The sequence below is a fragment of the Tiliqua scincoides genome, chromosome 1 (assembly GCF_035046505.1).
Source record: "Tiliqua scincoides isolate rTilSci1 chromosome 1, rTilSci1.hap2, whole genome shotgun sequence".
Lineage (NCBI taxonomy): Eukaryota > Metazoa > Chordata > Lepidosauria > Squamata > Scincidae > Tiliqua > Tiliqua scincoides.
Window position 1 is genome coordinate 13881823 of NC_089821.1, and position 16924 is coordinate 13898746.

At 45.1% G+C, this 16924-nt stretch overlaps 1 protein-coding gene across 1 annotated transcript in view; it reads left to right on the forward strand.

The window, feature by feature from the left end:
* The first annotated feature begins 839 nt into the window (after positions 1 to 839).
* Positions 840 to 16924, forward strand: part of SPINT1 (serine peptidase inhibitor, Kunitz type 1) — a 51288-nt gene continuing 35203 nt past the window's right edge. Inside the window, exons 1-2 of the mRNA XM_066636241.1 lie at positions 840 to 1199; positions 2815 to 2823. Of these exons, the coding sequence (XP_066492338.1) occupies positions 840 to 1199; positions 2815 to 2823 (369 nt within the window). The remainder of the gene's footprint in view (positions 1200 to 2814; positions 2824 to 16924) is intronic.

Sequence of the window (16924 nt, forward strand, 5' to 3'; positions counted from 1 at the left end):
CTTACTTCTGAGTAGACCTGGTTAGGATTGTACCATAACCAGTAAGAGAAGTCCAGCACAGGTCTGATTGCCATAGGATAGGGTCAAAAAGGAGGTGCTCTATGAGCTCCCATTCCCAAAAGGTCTTCATGCGTGTTCAGATGGGGACGTTGCCTTCTCCCCTGCGCAGGCAAACTTGCTCCGGCCTCGTAAAGTCAATGGGAGCAGGCAGGCCTATAGCCAAGGCTTGGCTTTCACTTCCTGCCACCTGGATGCTCTTGCCTCTTCCTGAGAGCCGGTTCAGGGCACACCTGGCTAGAGATCAGGCGGCGAGGAAGGAGTTAAAGGAAGAGCCGCTCGCAGGAAGGGCCGCGCCCTCCGCGGCTGCAGAGTGAGTCAGTTTCACCTGAAACTTTCCAGGTAGCGAAGGCAGCGCAGCCAGCAAAGCCGTCGCTCGCGGGGAAGGGGCAGCTGGAGGCGATGTGGTGAGGAGCTTCTGGGCAGAGGATCCAGAGCCCCTCCAGACTTTTCTCTTCCCCCTGGGGACGTGAACTTCCCTTACGCAGGGTACCTCTTGGGGAGGAGCCACCCGGGCAGGCCCAGCCTGGACAGACTGCGCCAGCAGAGGGCTGGAGTTAAAGGGACGCTGTAGAGGCAATCCAAGCGGCTCTTGGCCAGCATCCTGCTCAGCAGCTGGCCCTTTCCATCTCCTGCACTCTCCTGCTGCTCTCTTTCAGATCATTCCGCTTTCAAGTAGTTGCAGCAGCAGCTGGGAAGAAGCCCTGCTTGGACACAGAGGCCCCTGCCCAGCCAAGATGGCCACAAGAAGAAGCCACCAGACCCTGCTGATCCAGCTCCTGATGGCCATGCTGGTGCTTGGGCAAGAAGAGAAGCAGGAAGGAGCCCAGTTTGGAGAGACCTGCCTGACCCAGTTCACCACGGGGCTGCCTGAGTTTGTGCTGGACACAGATGCCTCTGTGGCCAATGGGGCCACCTACCTGTCCTCGCCCCACCTGTACAGAGGCAAGGACTGTGTACGTGCTTGCTGCAAGCAACCTGACTGCAACCTGGCTCTGGTGGAGAAGGACCCCGGAGGGGGAGAGGACAGCATCCAGAACTGCTTCCTCCTCAACTGCCTCTACGACCAGAGCTTTGTCTGCAAGTTTGCCAAGAAGACCGGCTTTCTCAACTATGTCGAGAGGGAGGCCTATGGTGCCTATGTGGCTGGGCGGGAACGCCGCAATGAGGGTAAGGAAACAGGAAAGTAGGGCTCTCTGGGGATGTGCAAAAGTTTGCGCAATGATGCGTGGAGTGGGAAGAGAGAACATGTTCCCCCCATCACTCTGTGGTAGGGAGCGCATGCTTTGCATATCAAGGGACAAACCCCTGGCCCCTCCAACTAGGGCTGACACCCTGGAGAGCCATTGCCAGTCAGTGTTGATAATACTGACCTAGATGGACCAGTGGGCTGACTTGGTGTAAGGCAGCTAGTTCAGTGTGCACTTGTTTGGTGTAGCAAACTGGCAGTGGGTGCAAAGTAAACACTTCAGGAGCTGAGACAGGTTTTTAAAAGATGAATTAATGGGGGATTGGTTCATCAAAAACTATTGGTTTTGATGGCTAAATAGGACCTCCATGTACCGAAGCAGAATACCACTGAATAGCAAGCAGGTACTGGGGACAAATGGCAGAGAAAGAGCTTCACTTTTGCACCTTGCTCAGAAGCGCTTAGAACAGTGTTTCTCAAACTGTGGGTTGGGACCCACAAGGTGGGTTGTGAGCCAATTTCAGGTGGGTCCCCATTCATTTCAATATGGGTAGGATTGCAGCCTAGGATTGTTAAAAATTTCCCTGCTTGATGATGTCACTTCTGGTCCTGACATAACTTCTCGTGGGTCCTGACAGATTCTCATTCTAAACAAGTGAGTCCTGGTGCTAAAAGTGTGAGAACCACTGGCTTAGAGGCATCCATCTGGCTGCTCTGGGAAACCAAATGGTAGCTGGCTGGACTTTGGTCCGTTCTGGCACAACAATTTGTAAGTTGTGTTCCGGTGCATGTAGTTGTGTGAGACTTGGGCATTTACAAACTATATTTTTAATTTAAATCTAAAATCTGTAACTTCTACAATGGCAGTAGGTTTAGAGACAACTAGATCATAAAGGCAGAAATCTTGTGTATGCCTATCACTGAGTAAATCCCACTGAATAAGTGAACTTACTTCTTAGTAAAGATGCCTAGGGTCCTGCTGTCTACCAGGGTGAGAGCCTAAGAACAGGTGCCTTCAACATGTCGTCTTTGGGATCCTAGTTTGCCAACTCATAAAGAGAGAGAGAGAGAGAGAGAGTAAGTGTGTGTTTGTGTGTGTGTGTGTGTGTGTGTGACTCTGTTGCTATGCAACAACCAGCAGCCAGTACATTGCCCCTACCCAAAGATCATGGAAATATGTAAAACCGATTCTGACTTGAACCAGGATGAGGAGTGGCTGGCAGAATGACTAATAGTCATTAGTTAATAGTTCTCTGGACTCTCGCTGACAAGGAGCAATACAAGTGTGACCCAATTTTGCTTTAGGTGTATGGAGTGCAAAACAGATGCTCAAGTTACACCTTCTGTGCTGTAAAGGGTTTTCTGCGTTACCCAGCCCTTGACCCAACAAATGCACTAGTGCAGTGGCTCCCAAACTATGGGTTGGGACCCACCAGTGGATGGGTCGTGAAACTCACAAGGCAGATTAGGCTATGTGCATAAATGGTTAAACAAGCTGCTACTTGGGGTAGGGGAACACTGCTGCCCTATCACCAATATTTTCACATCCCTTAGCATTAATAAAGCAGGCAACCTTGGTCTAATGGGAGCACAGTGTCACGAGAATGGTCCCAATCTGCTGAACATGGAGCTCAAAAAACACTCCAGAAGATAGAGTCCCCCCACTATCGTAAAAAGGATAAAAACAGGCTTGAGCGGCTGGTAAAGTGGGCCCCAATAAGTGTCATTTTAAAAAGTGGGCCCAGGGGCTGAAAAGTTTGGAAACCACTGCACTAGTGTGTTCCCTTGGAAGAAACATCTTCCAGGCACTAAGGACTACAGTCCTATACTGTATGCCTTATGTTGTGGGAGTAAGTCTCTGGCAACTCAGTTTTGTATTTAGGAAAACACCTCTCCCTTGCCCCATGCATTCATGATATATTGTGAATACTGTGTGTTATAGAGGAATCTTGAGCAACTACATATTTGTGGTAAATTTAGTAGCAATTTATACAACTAATCTCACTTTGTTAAATGTGTTGGCTGTGTATTCCCCCCTTTTCTAAAAAAGGAAATGGCCTAACTGGCTGTTGCTCAACAAGGGCTTTCCCCTCTAATGGAATATTGTCCATCTTTCGCTGGGTGGGGTTTACAGGAATGCTGCAAATGTGATAGAGCTTTTCCCTTGTGACTGTGGGACCAGAGAAATAGCATGATGTACTATAGTAAAGAGCTGGACTAGAGAGACTTGGGTTCCAGGCACAGCTCAGTCATGTGACTTACTGGGTTGCTTTGTTGTGATGATAAACTGTGATAGTCCTATGGGATGCCTTGAATTCCACAATGTGAGGATAGCATGTTCCTATACTAGAAATTCCATGCAAGGTTCTTCCTAAGGTTCCATACAACATGCCTCTGGTCACAAGGAACCAGGTGGGTTGGCCAAATGACATGGAACTTTTTGTAGATGTCTCTGGAAACAGAGGAGCAAGTGTTCTAAGCTTCAGGTCCAAATCAAACAATGTGATCAGCAGATAGCATGCTGAAGAATCTCAACGGGATCTGGTAATGAAGTTACTCAAACTCAGTCTTTTTTTTTTATAAATGTATTTGAACATTTTAGTGGTGGGAGAGAAGTAATCTCTTCAGATCTCGTTATCCATAAGAGTCTAAGGATCAAATCTCTCTGTGTATCACTGTACAAAATAATTGAACTTTTAGTTCTAAAAGCGCATTTTTCAAGCATTGCGTGGCAATATCTCCATCTTATCCTCATCTGCTCCTAACTACTTGCCCCTATGCTTTGCTTGACAACAGTTCATTCCAGAATCTTTGAAGAAATCTAAACAGAAATGTCTCGAGGCTCACTTTTGAACCATTCTGGAATGCATTGCAGTATCTGCATTTGAGCCAGGAAGACTTTCGGTGCGGCTGGAGATAAAAACAAATTGGGAAGTTCTTTAGAGATTAGCTTGCCTGCCTGGAAGATGTCACAGCCTGGAAACCTACTGAGTGCCCTGAGAATGATTGGGGGATATCAGAAAGAGTCTGCCTTCTTTTTCTTTGCTGTGCCCACAAAAATAATGGGTCCACACTTTCCTTTATTACAAAGTTATTGTATTTGTGTACTTTCGTGGAAGCACCTTTAGCTTCTTGATTGTATGAGGATGCTATAATTACCCTCAATTATTATTTCCCCGTTTTTAAAAATACCAGTTTTCCCCTTCCTGCATTTCATGCAGGAAATGGGATGTGGGTAAGGAGAGATGACTTCATAAGGATGTTGGAGCAATTTGTCCTGTCCTCTTTACACATTTTCCTGGGGTGTCTAAAATTACTGTGGCATTTCTCAGTGGTAACCAAACCAAGTTTATTACCTAATTTAGGAGGAAACCTGAACTATCCCAAGATACTTTTAGTGCCCAAACGTATCCAACATTTCAGCACCTATGCGCCCCCAAGGTAAAGGATGGAGTGCTCCTTTACCTTGAGGAGGCCTCTGTGACTGCCCCCCGTCGTAGGAAGTGGCACATGCCCCACTGGCATGGCTGCCTTGGTGCTGGAAAGTTGGATAGGATTGGGCCATGAATGAAACAGAAAAGGTGCTTGTGTACATCCATGTGACTATTGAAGTGAAAAATGCATGACTTTCACCTTCTTTGAATATGAAGCCTGGTATTTCTGAAGAATTCTCTCCGCACCCATTTCTAGAATTTTTCTTTAAAACTGATGAAATGGTGCAGCTGAGTAATGAGAAGAGTGGTAAATAAAGAAATTGGATCACATAATGTATATAGGTCAATAATGTTACACAATAACACCTTTTTGGGCTTGGATCAGGGTATCTAAATTGTCTTTTCCTTGTATGTTGAGCTCTGTCTGGCTGTTGGGAGCTGGAACCTTCTTGACTATGGAATGCCTGTCCCTGAAATATGTGTTTGGTGTCAATTTTTTTGTACCAGATAAAGCATTTAATTTACTTACAGTGTGATGCTATGCATGTCTACCCTGTGTTCAGTGGGGTTTACTCCCAGGAGAGTGTGTATGGTATAAGATTGCAGCCTCAGGTTTTTAGAGATAAGTAACATAGTTGTTTGTTCCTGCTGCTGTCTTGATCTGCTGGTTTAATTCTTGTTGTTAATGTGTTTTAAGGCTGACTGGCATTTTTATGTTGGCTGCCTTGGGGGCTGAATTGTGGGAAGGCAGGATTGAAATACCTTAAATACACTTAGAAGAGAATTAGAGTTGGATCAGAGCCAGACAATAAATTAATTCCATGACTGTGACATGCAAACTGGCTCAGGGGGTGGAGGTTTTTGTAGAAAAAGCAGGCCTTGTTTGAACAGGAAAGGTGAGTGCATCATTTCCGATGAGTGGCACAAAAGAGTGAGGTTCCTTAGGTGTGTTTTTAGGAGATCTGATTAATAAGGCCTCTGGGCGATGTGATGACTTCACCTGTGAAGGCAGATAGCTTGATGTTTACATCATTTTCTCTTCATGACCTTTCTGGGACCTTTGTTCACTGCAGTACTTGTGAGGCCTGCAAGAGGCAAAGCTAAGACATTTGCCTCCTGTCTGCACTTATGTTAAAACTTCGTTTTGATGGGCAAGGTGATATGGTTGTCTTGTGCAATGCAGTAGGTTGGGCCTTTCCTGTCCAGCGTATACAAACCCAGCAAATGGATGCTAAGAATTTGTGTGCGTTTTGTATTAGTTGCTACCTTTGGAGGGGAACCACATTAGAAATGTGTGCTTTAATATTTTGCTGGTTCAGTTGCAGTGGCTGAAAGAGGCTGCAAGGGACGTTCCAGTGACCCAAAGTACATTAAAAAGCTGGTTCCCCAATCTATCTGTGAGGTTGCGAAAGGGAAGTGAAGTGCTGGGGTGGGAGGGGTAGAGTCAAAGCAACTGTATGGAAGAGCTTGAAGTCAAAGGCAAAAAGTTGGCTGTGCCCAATGTGTAAAGGCAGCTGAATGTTGTAGCAAGAGCAGATGATTGACTCTATCGGCTCTTAATTTGAATGTTGTGACTTAACCACTGAAGATTTGTATACCATAGTTGATTGATCTGCGTTCCTTCCCCTCCTTAGCACAGTAGAATTCTAGCTATTGGCAAATTTGAGTATGGCTGAGAATGTGTTACACTCTGATATGGCCTAGATATCACCTGTCTCCATCTTTACGGACCAGCACTTGCAAAAAAATCATCAGATGATGCTTGCCAACAACCCTGGTTCATGGAAAAACAGGCAGCCTTGCTCACACTGAGGTGCCAAACCTGGATCTGCAGACTGCAAATAATGACTGGATGTGAATCCACATGTTAAAATCCCTGCACATGGAAAACTAGCATGTTGGAAAAGATATTCTAGGATACCTTTCTGTCAATAACTAGTGTTCTGTGTGCATGGAATTGTTTTGTGTGGAGGAACATGCAGTCATGAGAGTCCCTAGTTGAAGCCAGATGTGGTTCAGCTCAGGCACAAGTTTATTGCCTTCCTGAGGACTATGGACTGGTGATGGGGCTCATTGTAACATTATGTTGAGAGCGGCACTAGATGGCAAAGTTACTAGGAAAAACAACAGCCACCAGCATCAGCACCAGGTTGCAGGAGATCCTGGGGCAAAGCCCAACCTCTCTGGCAGTTTACTGGCAATGATTAACAGCCCCTCCCATTCCCCTTGTCAGCAAATGGAGGAGGAAAATACATTTATATTCTACTTTTCAAAAATAAAAACATTCTCAAAGTGATTTGCATGGCAAAAGTAATGGCAAGTTGTTCCTTTCCCACAACCCAGATGCAAGGGAGGGCACCAGGATGCAGGTCTCTTGCTGTCTTGTGTGCTTTCTGGGGCATTTGGTGGGCCACTGTGAGATACAGGAAGCTGGACTAGATGGGCCTATGGCCTGATCCAGTGGGGCTGTTCTTATGTTCTTAACCCCCGGATCTGTTCTCTTGATACTGGGGGTTGGCCAGGCTGAGTGGGTTCTCTGATGGGCATGACCTTCAGCCAGTGGACAAGCTCTGACACAGCCACATTGACTGTGCCTGTTGTGTTCCATCATGCTTCTCCTTTGCAAGGAGGGAGGTGTGTTTAGCTTGTTCTCAGTGAGAAGGAACATGTAGAAGCAGTAAAAGAAGTTTTGCTCTCTCACAGATACGTGGACCAGTGATCTGACTTGGTATACAGCAGCACCATTGGTACATATGCAGGGAAGGTTTGGCAAAAAACAAGTTGTGGAGCCAATTTGCCAGTTGCTGCTCTTTGCCATATGACTTTTGCAGTATGTACGTGAGGAAATCAGCATATTATGCTGGATGCTCTCATTAGGGAGTACTGTGGGTACATGCTAAATCTGTTCTGTGTATAAAGATGCTAAGAGCAATAAGTCTGTAAGACTTGCAGGAGAGGACAAGTAGGCACATGGGTATGAGATGCAAAGCAAGAATGTGTTTGTGTATAGAAGAGGTAGGTTAACATCAGGAAAGCCCCGCTGGGTCAGAACAAAGACCCTTCTAGTCCAGCATTCTTTTTTTCCATAGTGATCCCAAAACTGCCTCTGGGGAAAAACCAACAAGCAGGAGACAGAGGCATGCTTCTCTTCTGCTATTGTTCCCCTACAACTGGCAGACAGCCACTGAGCTGGGGGTATGTGTGTATAGCACGTAGGTCTATCAGTATCTCCTAGCCATGATGGCTATCTTTCATGAATTTGTCCAGAAGGTACTATGCACTTCATGGATAATTGTGGGACAGTCAAACCTGGGAGAGTGGGTTCAGAACTCTGCTAATAAACTTCTTTTGTCTTTGGTTCCCCATCTGTAAAATGAGAACCTTTGTGACTACTCCTAGGGTTGGTGTTGAGATAAACAGATTAGACTGTAAAAGTGCACTAAGCAGCCCTTTACAGAGAATTGATAATAATGGAATGCTGTGGCAGAGGGTATGTATTTGTCACTTGGGAAAGAGGGCAAACCTGGCAGATAAGTTTGGGCTAGTAAAACATTACACTTGTACATCTAGTGTAAGCTGTAACTGTATTGGCAACAGACACATTTGTAATGTCAGGACGGGGATGGGCAAAACGGCCTGTAAGGGAGGGTGGGGATGTTACTTCCTTTTCCAAGGACCAACTGCCCCAACTGCTATGCCCACTATGGCTACTGCAGAGTCCTGTCTTCTTTGGGTGGCATCATATGTGAAGCACTGCAACATTTCCATATCCATTGTATTTAGGTTTTGCTCTTTAACACACATATGATCCAGGTTGCAGTGGTCTTGGTCTAGCTAACAGGTCCAGATATGGCAGATTGGGGGGGGGGGGGTATAGTTTTGCCCATAAAGGCTACCTGTGATTTTCAGTGAAGGAATCCATTGTCTCAAATGCATTGTGTAGATCAGGGGTGCTCACACTTTTTTGGCTCGAGAGCTACTTTGAAACCCAGCAAGGCCTGGAGATCTGCCAGAGTTTTTTTTACAATGTTAGCGCTATCATAACATATAACATTTATGTGTACAATGTATGTTGGTGTACCTTGAGCCCCACTGAGTATAACAGGACTTACTCCTGAGTAGACATGCCTAGGATTAGGCTGTGAGGCTGCAATCCTAGCCACACTTACCTGGGAGTAAGCCCCATTGAGTACAATGGGCCTTACTCCCGGCGTTTCCTCCCAGAGGCACCTGAAGGGGGGGGTTGGCACTCCGTGATCTACTCATTTTGCCTCGCGATCTACCGGTAGATCGCGATCCACCTATTGAGCACCCTGGTGTAGATCTTCCTTCCTTCACTGAAATGAATGCCTTTCATATGCAAGCAAAATATCTATGATGGTTCTTAGGAATTCTTGGGAGCGCAGTTCGAGACTGAAGGTTGCCAACCAGTTCATTACTAGTTCTGAGTTCATGACATGGGAAGAACATATAAAATATTTATATATAATAGACAGAACTATAAAAGGTGAAAATAGGTGCTCATATGTACTACTGGGGGCAGAGAACACTTTTGCTCAGTAGGGAAACCCGTGTGCCTGAAAGACTATCAGTTTGTGCTATTTCAATTTTTCAATTAAATGAGGTGCAAGTTGTGTTGTAAGTAAGAATAGAAGCACAAGCATTGCTTTGCTACACTCTAAAGTAGAAATGAGTCCAGGAGAGAGCGAGGCGTACTTGAAAAGTGTCTCGCCTAACAGTTTTAATAACAATTTCTAAATATTTTGATTACCTGCGTTCTCTCTTCTCTCTTGGTTCTTTCCTGAGCCCATGAACTCCAGCATCCTTTTGAATACTGCTGACAAATTCATTCACCACAATCTCTTGTGTTGATTGGACTGCTATCTTAAATCTTTAGTGATAGTTTGGCACATTGGAAACGGCAACCTGTTGTTTTCACCATAAAATGGAAAAATTGTGTCAGGGTTATGCTGAAGGGCAGCTCCCAAAGGATTTCAATGGCAATAGTACAGCCTGCTGTTTTAAAATCATGATTTCATGGGTTTATTCTAGACCTAGACAAACCAGTTCAGTGGGAGTAGAATAATAACCTCTTTGAACTTTTGTCTGTTTTTAGGCTACACCTTCTTTTAATATTGAGAAATTCTTGGGAGCGCAGTTCATTTCTAGTTCTGAGTTCATGCCATGGGAAGAAGTGCCCTAATCTGGCACCACCCTGTAAGCAACCGTTGAGGACTTTGGGCTAAGAACCCAAGAACTTACACTTGGAATCAATGGGACTTACTTCCACATAAATGTTTTAGCATTGGGATACTTTGTTTGCAGTTTTTGTCTCTTCATCTCCATAACATTCTGTGAATAACAATTTATTCAGTGGGACTTGCTTCCTAGTAAGAACCTAGGTTTGAAAGTATGCACCATATCTGAGGTTAAGGAAACTTTTTAAAAACTGACTGCAAAGTCAGCATCAAGAGCTTTGGATTTCAGAATAAATATAGCCAATTTTTATTCTGACAATAGGACTCCCTCTCACTTTGTCGCAAAAAAGGAAGGGGGGATGATTTCAGCATATCCTGCTAGGTTTTTTCCCTCTGCTGTTATGCCTGAAGAATTGTGGATATCTCACAATCTCAGAAAATTAGCGTCCCTTCAAGAATGAGAAAAGCTGCTTAAGACAGATATTGTTTCCTGAATTGTTATTTTGTGTGTCTGTGCTATTAACTTCTTAAATGTTGTTTTAATTTAATTTTAATGATTGCTGCTTTGGAGATTGGCATTGGGATGGGCCTGCAATTAAGATGGAAAGGGCACTAAGAGTCACTCTTTTTACTTGAACCAAGATGCACATACCTAACTGGATGATTTTGCCATCTGTTCAGTGTTAGAAGCTGCTGGATCTACCTTTTGTTTTTCCTGTTGCTTCATCGGTCTTTTTTATTCTTGGAATCGGCCTAAACTTTATTTATATCCTCTATTCCAAGTGATAGATTCAAGATACCAGGGGGAAAAAATCAAGCACAACTCAAGCCTTTAAATTTAGTCTTTGAAAATGGACACATTTAACCCTAACAGAAATAAATTCACATAGGATGTCGCTGAACTTAAATGCATTATCCTTGTTCGTTTGCCTTTATTGGAAGAAAGAACATATAGTACTGTAACTTTTTTTTTTAACCTTGAGGCTTGACTCCATAAGGAGCATTTATTTGTGATATAGGAATTAAAAGAACCAAAGAGCATACGAATGCTATAAATATAACCAGTGCTTTTTTTGTAAAAGAAAAGGTGCAGGAACTTACAACTTGTTAATCTTTTTATTTATTTATTTATATTTAAACCATTTTTTATTGGAGAAATAAAATATTTTTTTTATGTGCTTCCCCCTAAAGATGAACTTACTTCTGAGTAGACATGCATAGGATTGGGCTGTCAATCTCCACATCCCCTTCCCCCTAGCTACTTTTTCTACACATGGGGAAAAATACTGTACAGGTGCACTTGTAGCATGTAGTATGTGGTGTGGCCTACTTCGAGGAGAAGAAGCAGTGAATGGATTCCGAAAAATGGCTTACATGAGTTCTATGTAGTAAAATTACACTAAGCAACTGTGGGAGTAAGAACAAAAAAGGAATTCTTACACGAGAGGGGTCCTTAGGTGCACATAGAAACAGCTACTTTTGCAAACAAGTGATTAAATATGGTTTAATTCAGGTATCAGAATACTCTTTGTCTTTGGGAAGGCACTTGGCATGCAAATGTATGTTCTCTACTGCCCTGAGCAGCTGCTGTGCATTGCTGGAGAGGAGCTGCAAACGCTGGCTGGTGGAGGGCATGCTTGTGGGGGAAGGATGAGGAGGATCTCTGGCAAGGCTGGACAGCACGTTGTACACATGTAGAATCCCTTTTCACCTGCCCTTAGCATGTGAAAATGTGTGCAGATACATATCTCTGGCAGGATTAAGAGCCCAATCCTAGGTATGTCTACTCTGAAGTAAGTCTCATTCTAGTCAATGGAGCTTACTCCCAGGAAAGTGCCTAGGATTACAGCCTAAGAGCCTAATCCTATGCATGTCTACTCAGAAGTCAGTTCCATTAGAGTCAATGGGGCTTCCTCCCAGGAAGGTGTGGAGAGGACTGCAGCCTCAGAGCCAAAGCCTATGGCTGTCTACTCAGAAGTCAGTCCCACTAGAGGCAGTGGGGCTTCCTCCCAGGAAGGTATGGAGAGGACTGCAGCCTCAGAGCCCTTCCTCTGCCTGTCTACTCAGGCTGCAAGGCTATGACACTTTCCCGGGAGTAAGCCCCATTGAGCACAATGGAACTTACTTCTGAGTAGACATGCCTAGGCTTGGGCTCTCAGGCTGCAAGGCTATGCACCCTTTCCCAGGAGCAAGCCCCATTGAGCACAATAAGACTTACTTCTGAGTAGAAACGCCTAGGCTCATGCTGCAGATTGGCATGGGGGCTGCACTAGCCAGCTTCCTTCCCCTCCTCCTCCGCCAGGCCAGTACCTGGGCATTCCGTGGGTGCCGCAGCCCGTCTCCTTGGCTGGCTTGCTGGCTGGCTGGCTGTCCTCCTCCTCGGCGCGTGTCCCACGCGCCCTCCACCGGCTTGGAAGCTGCGCAGGGAAGCAGAACGCAGGGGGAGGGGAGGCAGGCTGGGCTCAGGCGAGAGCTTGGGGATGGGGCAGGAGGGGGTCATTGTGTGGTCAGGCAGGGGCCAGGCGCCTGCCCACCCTGCACCCCCCAGCACCCACCCAGCGAATGCCTCTGTTTTGCTCCCCCCCTCCTAGAATGCCTCAGAAGGGGAGGGGCCCCTGCAAAAAGGTGCCGGAACTCCGTCCCCCCGCGTTCCATTAGAAAAAAAGCCCTGAATATAACTCAAAATCTTGGTTGTGGTGCTTGTCTAGAAGGGGAAAATTATGTTGGCATCCTTCAGTCTCGAAAGACTCTGGTATCGCGCTCTGAAAGGTGGTTCTGGAACAGCATCTAGTGTGGCTGAAAAGGCCAATTCAGGAGTGACAATCCCTTCCACACTGGGAGCAAGTGCAGTCTGTCCCTGGTCTGTCTCCCTGGCTATGGGCCTTCCTTCTTTGCCTCTTTGCCTCAGACTGTTGGCCAAGTTCTCTTCAAACTGGAAAAGGCCATGCTGCACAGCCTGCCTCCAAGCGGACCGCTCAGAGGCCAGGGTTTCCCACTTGTTGAGGTCCATCCCTAAGGCCTTCAGATCCCTCTTGCAGATGTCGTTGTATTGCAGCTGTGGTCTACCTGTAGGACGCTTTCCTTGCACGAGTTCTCCATAGAGGAGATCCTTTGGGATCCGGCCATCATCCATTCTCACGACATGACCGAGCCAACGCAGGCGTCTCTGTTTCAGCAGTGCATACATGCTAGGGATTCCAGCACGTTCCAGGACTGTGTTGTTTGGAACTTTGTCCTGCCAGGTGATGCCAAGAATGCATCAGAGGCAGCGCATGTGGAAAGCATTCAGTTTCCTCTCCTGTTGTGAGTGAAGAGTCCATGACTCGTTGCAGTACAGAAGTGTACTCAGGATGCAAGCTCTGTAGACCTGGATCTTGGTATGTTCCATCAGCTTCTTGTTGGACCAGACTCTCTTTGTGAGTCTGGAAAACGTGGTAGCTGCTTTACTGATATGCTTGTTTAGCTCAGTATCGAGAGAAAGAGTGTCGGAGATTGTTGAGCCAAGGTACACAAAGTCATGGACAACCTCCAGTTCATGTGCAGAGATTGTAGTGTAGGGAGGTGAGTCCACATCCTGAAGCATGACCTGTGTTTTCTTCAGGCTGATCGTCAGTCCAAAATCTTGGCAGGCCTTGCTGAAACGATCCATGAGCTGCTGGAGATCTTTGGCAGAGTGGGTAGTGACAGCTGCATCGTTGGCAAAGAGGAAGTCACGCAGACATTTCAGCTGGACCTTGGAATTTGCTCTCAGTCTGGAGAGGTTGAAGAGCTTTCCATCGGATCTGATCCGGAGATAGATGCCACTCTTTATAGCCTTCATAGATCTCATGAAGGCCTTCGACCTGGTCAGCAGGGATGGCCTCTTCAAGATTCTCCCCAAGACTGGATGTCCACCCAGGCTCCTCAGCATCATCAGATTCTTCCACAAGGACATGAAGGGCACTGTTGTCTTCGATGGCTCCACATCAGACCCCTTTGACATCCAAAGCGGCGTGAAGCAGGGCTGTGTTCTTGCACCAACCTTGTTTGGGATTTTCTTTGCTGTTCTGCTGAAGCAGGCCTTTGGAACCGCAACAGAAGGCATCTATCTCAGACCAGATCATATGGAAAGCTCTTCAGCCTCTCCAAGGGGAAAATAACAGTCTGTAAAATAGTCAGTGTTAGGAACAGCTAGAGTCTAAAATGCAGTGCAATTAGTTTTGCTAAGGTGTTGCAAATAAACTTTCTTAAGCCCAGGTTCTAGCCTAGTGTTATCTATGCTGACTGGTAGTGACCCTTGAAGATATTGGACACTTTCCTGGTTCTGCTATCAGATATTCTTCTGGATGTGACAGGGACTGAACTCTAGGCCCTAATATATGAGCATGTGCTGTACTATTGAGAAATACCCCTTCTCACCAAGGGGCATAGTTTTCTATTTACTGTAGCCTACACCAGTGGTTCTCACACACTTAGTACCAGGACCCCCTTTTTAGAATGAGACTCTGTCAGGACCCACCAGAAGTGATGTCATGACCGGAAGTGACATCATCAAGCTGGAAAAATTTTTACAATCCTAGGCTGCAATCCTACCCACTCTTACCCAGGAGTAAATCCCATTGACCATCATTGTTAAAAGAATATACATAGTAGCTTGTTAAAAGTACAGGACTGTAACAGTTCCCCAAATGCAGTCCATATCATGGTAGCATCATCTAATATATCAAAAATAAAATATTGAAATTTATTTATTTTATTTATTTATTAGATTTGTATTCCGCCTTTCTGCCCAAAGGGCACCCAAGGCGGCTACCAATCAAGTTAAAATACAAACAAAGATAAAAATAAACATTAAAAATACAAAACACTTAAAAACAATTAAAACAAGATAAAACATATAGCAGCAGATTAAAAGCACACAGTAGAAGTCATAATTTATAAATTTATAAAAACAACCTTTATAGCGCCTAGAAGGCTTTCCTGAATAAAAAAAGTCTTCAGGCCCCGCCTCAATGTTAATAATGAGGAAGCTGTTCTCAATTCAAATGAATTGGGAACCCACTTGAAATTGGCTCACAACCACAGTTTGGCTTGGTTCTGACCCACAGTCTCCTAAACTACACAAATTATTCCATAATACACAGTTCTGGACCAGCTGCTGGCCTTTGCAAGTGGTGATGATACTTCACTGTCTGCATACCATAAGCTCAGATCAAAGTTCACTTTCATGAAACTGTTAATTATTGTTTCTTCCCTTTGCACTGTTACACCAACCAATATAATGAGAGGCTGGGCTTTCAGAGTTTGACAGTTTGAAGAGTGAAGTGTTGCAAGAATGGTTTGAAAAAAAGAGATTCTCTTGTTTTGGCCACTGCCCTGGTCCTAGGCCAGGGGTGCCCAAACCCTGGTCCTGAGGTCACTTGTGGCCCTTGAGGTCTCTCAATGCGACCCTCAGGGAGGCCCAGTCTCCAATGAGCCTCTGGCCCTCTGGAGATTTGTTGGAGCCCACACTGGCCCGATGCAACTGCTCTCAGTGTGAGGGTGACTGCTTGACCTCTCGTGTGAGCTGTGGGATGAAGGCTCCCTCCACTGCTTGCTGTTTCACGTCTGTGATGCAGCAGTGGCAGCAAAGGAAAGGCCGGCCTTGCTTTGTGCAAGGCCTTTTATAGGCCTTGAGTATTGCAAGACCTTCATTCATTCATATATGTTCATCTTTAATATGTTCTTTTATATAAACTTATTTAAAATTTGAATAAATTTACATGTTAATTATTTTTTCCACCGGCCCCAGACACAGTGTCAGAGAGATGATGTGGCCCTCCTGCCAAAAACTTTGGACACCCCTGCCCTAGGCAAAGACAACATAGCAGGCCCAGTGTGGTGGTGGTGACAAACAAACAATGGATCTGTTCTGGCAATGCTATGATGCTGCTTGTCCTGACTGCTGTGCGGACTGATCAGGGTGACCAGATGTCATAACCATAAAAGAGGACAAGGCACTCCAAAATGTAGGACATCCAAAAATGTAGGACATGATAAAATAAAAGCTAAAGACTCATATATTGATTTCCCATGGTTAATTTAATCACTATATTACTTTTTATTAAATTTAAAACTATATTATATATAATTTCTTACTTGTAATTTATTAATTACCAGAAGGTTATGCGCTGCCTGCAGGGGCCTGTTCACAGGGAAAAGGAGGACATTTAAGTTCTTTTCCAGTATATGAGCTTAAAAAAGAGGACATGACCTGGAAAAAGAGGGCGCCTGTCACTCTTGGACTGATGATCTCTCATACATTGCATACTGAGCAAGAGTAAAATGTTAAGTGAAAGCACTTGTATCCCACCTTTTGGCAGTACAAGGGCAGCTCTAGGCAGCTAGCAACAATACATCTTAAGATAAGCAATAAAACAAGAAGATCAATGGAGGGAACTAATACAATAGAAAAGGCCAACAAATCACAGCCGCAAACAAGAGTACTACTCGACTCCAGGCTGGTCAGAAAAGATGTCTGAAAGCTAGTGAAGGAGAGGGCTAAGTGGGCTTCACGTGGCAGAGAGTTTTGCAGTCTGGACTCCACAGCTGAAATTATCTCGAGTCCAAATATTGGACCTCTGGCAATGGGAATTGGATCAGGGCCTCTGATGATCAATGCACTGGGCTGGCGGATGTGTATGGGAGAAGCAAAGGCACATAAGGCAGTGTTTTATATATCCTGGCCCCAGACGATTTGGGGCTATTGTGAGCACCCTGAATGAAATGAAATTTTCTGCTAAGGCTATCCTATGTGCATCTACTTGGGAGCAAGCACCATTGGCTAGAATGGAATTACTTCTCAGTAGACATGCATATGATTGGGCTGTGAATCTTCCAACAACCATCTTGGTCAGCATTGTATAGAGTACAATGGAATAGTTTAGCTTCAAGGTTTGAATGATGGTAGGATGATTTCGTCTTAGATGAGGATGTTGCTGTTGGAAGGATTTATGTGTATGTTTTACAGCAAAGTACTCCTTGGAGTATTTGAAGCTGTTCTTGGAAGTTCCTGGGGGACTATTATA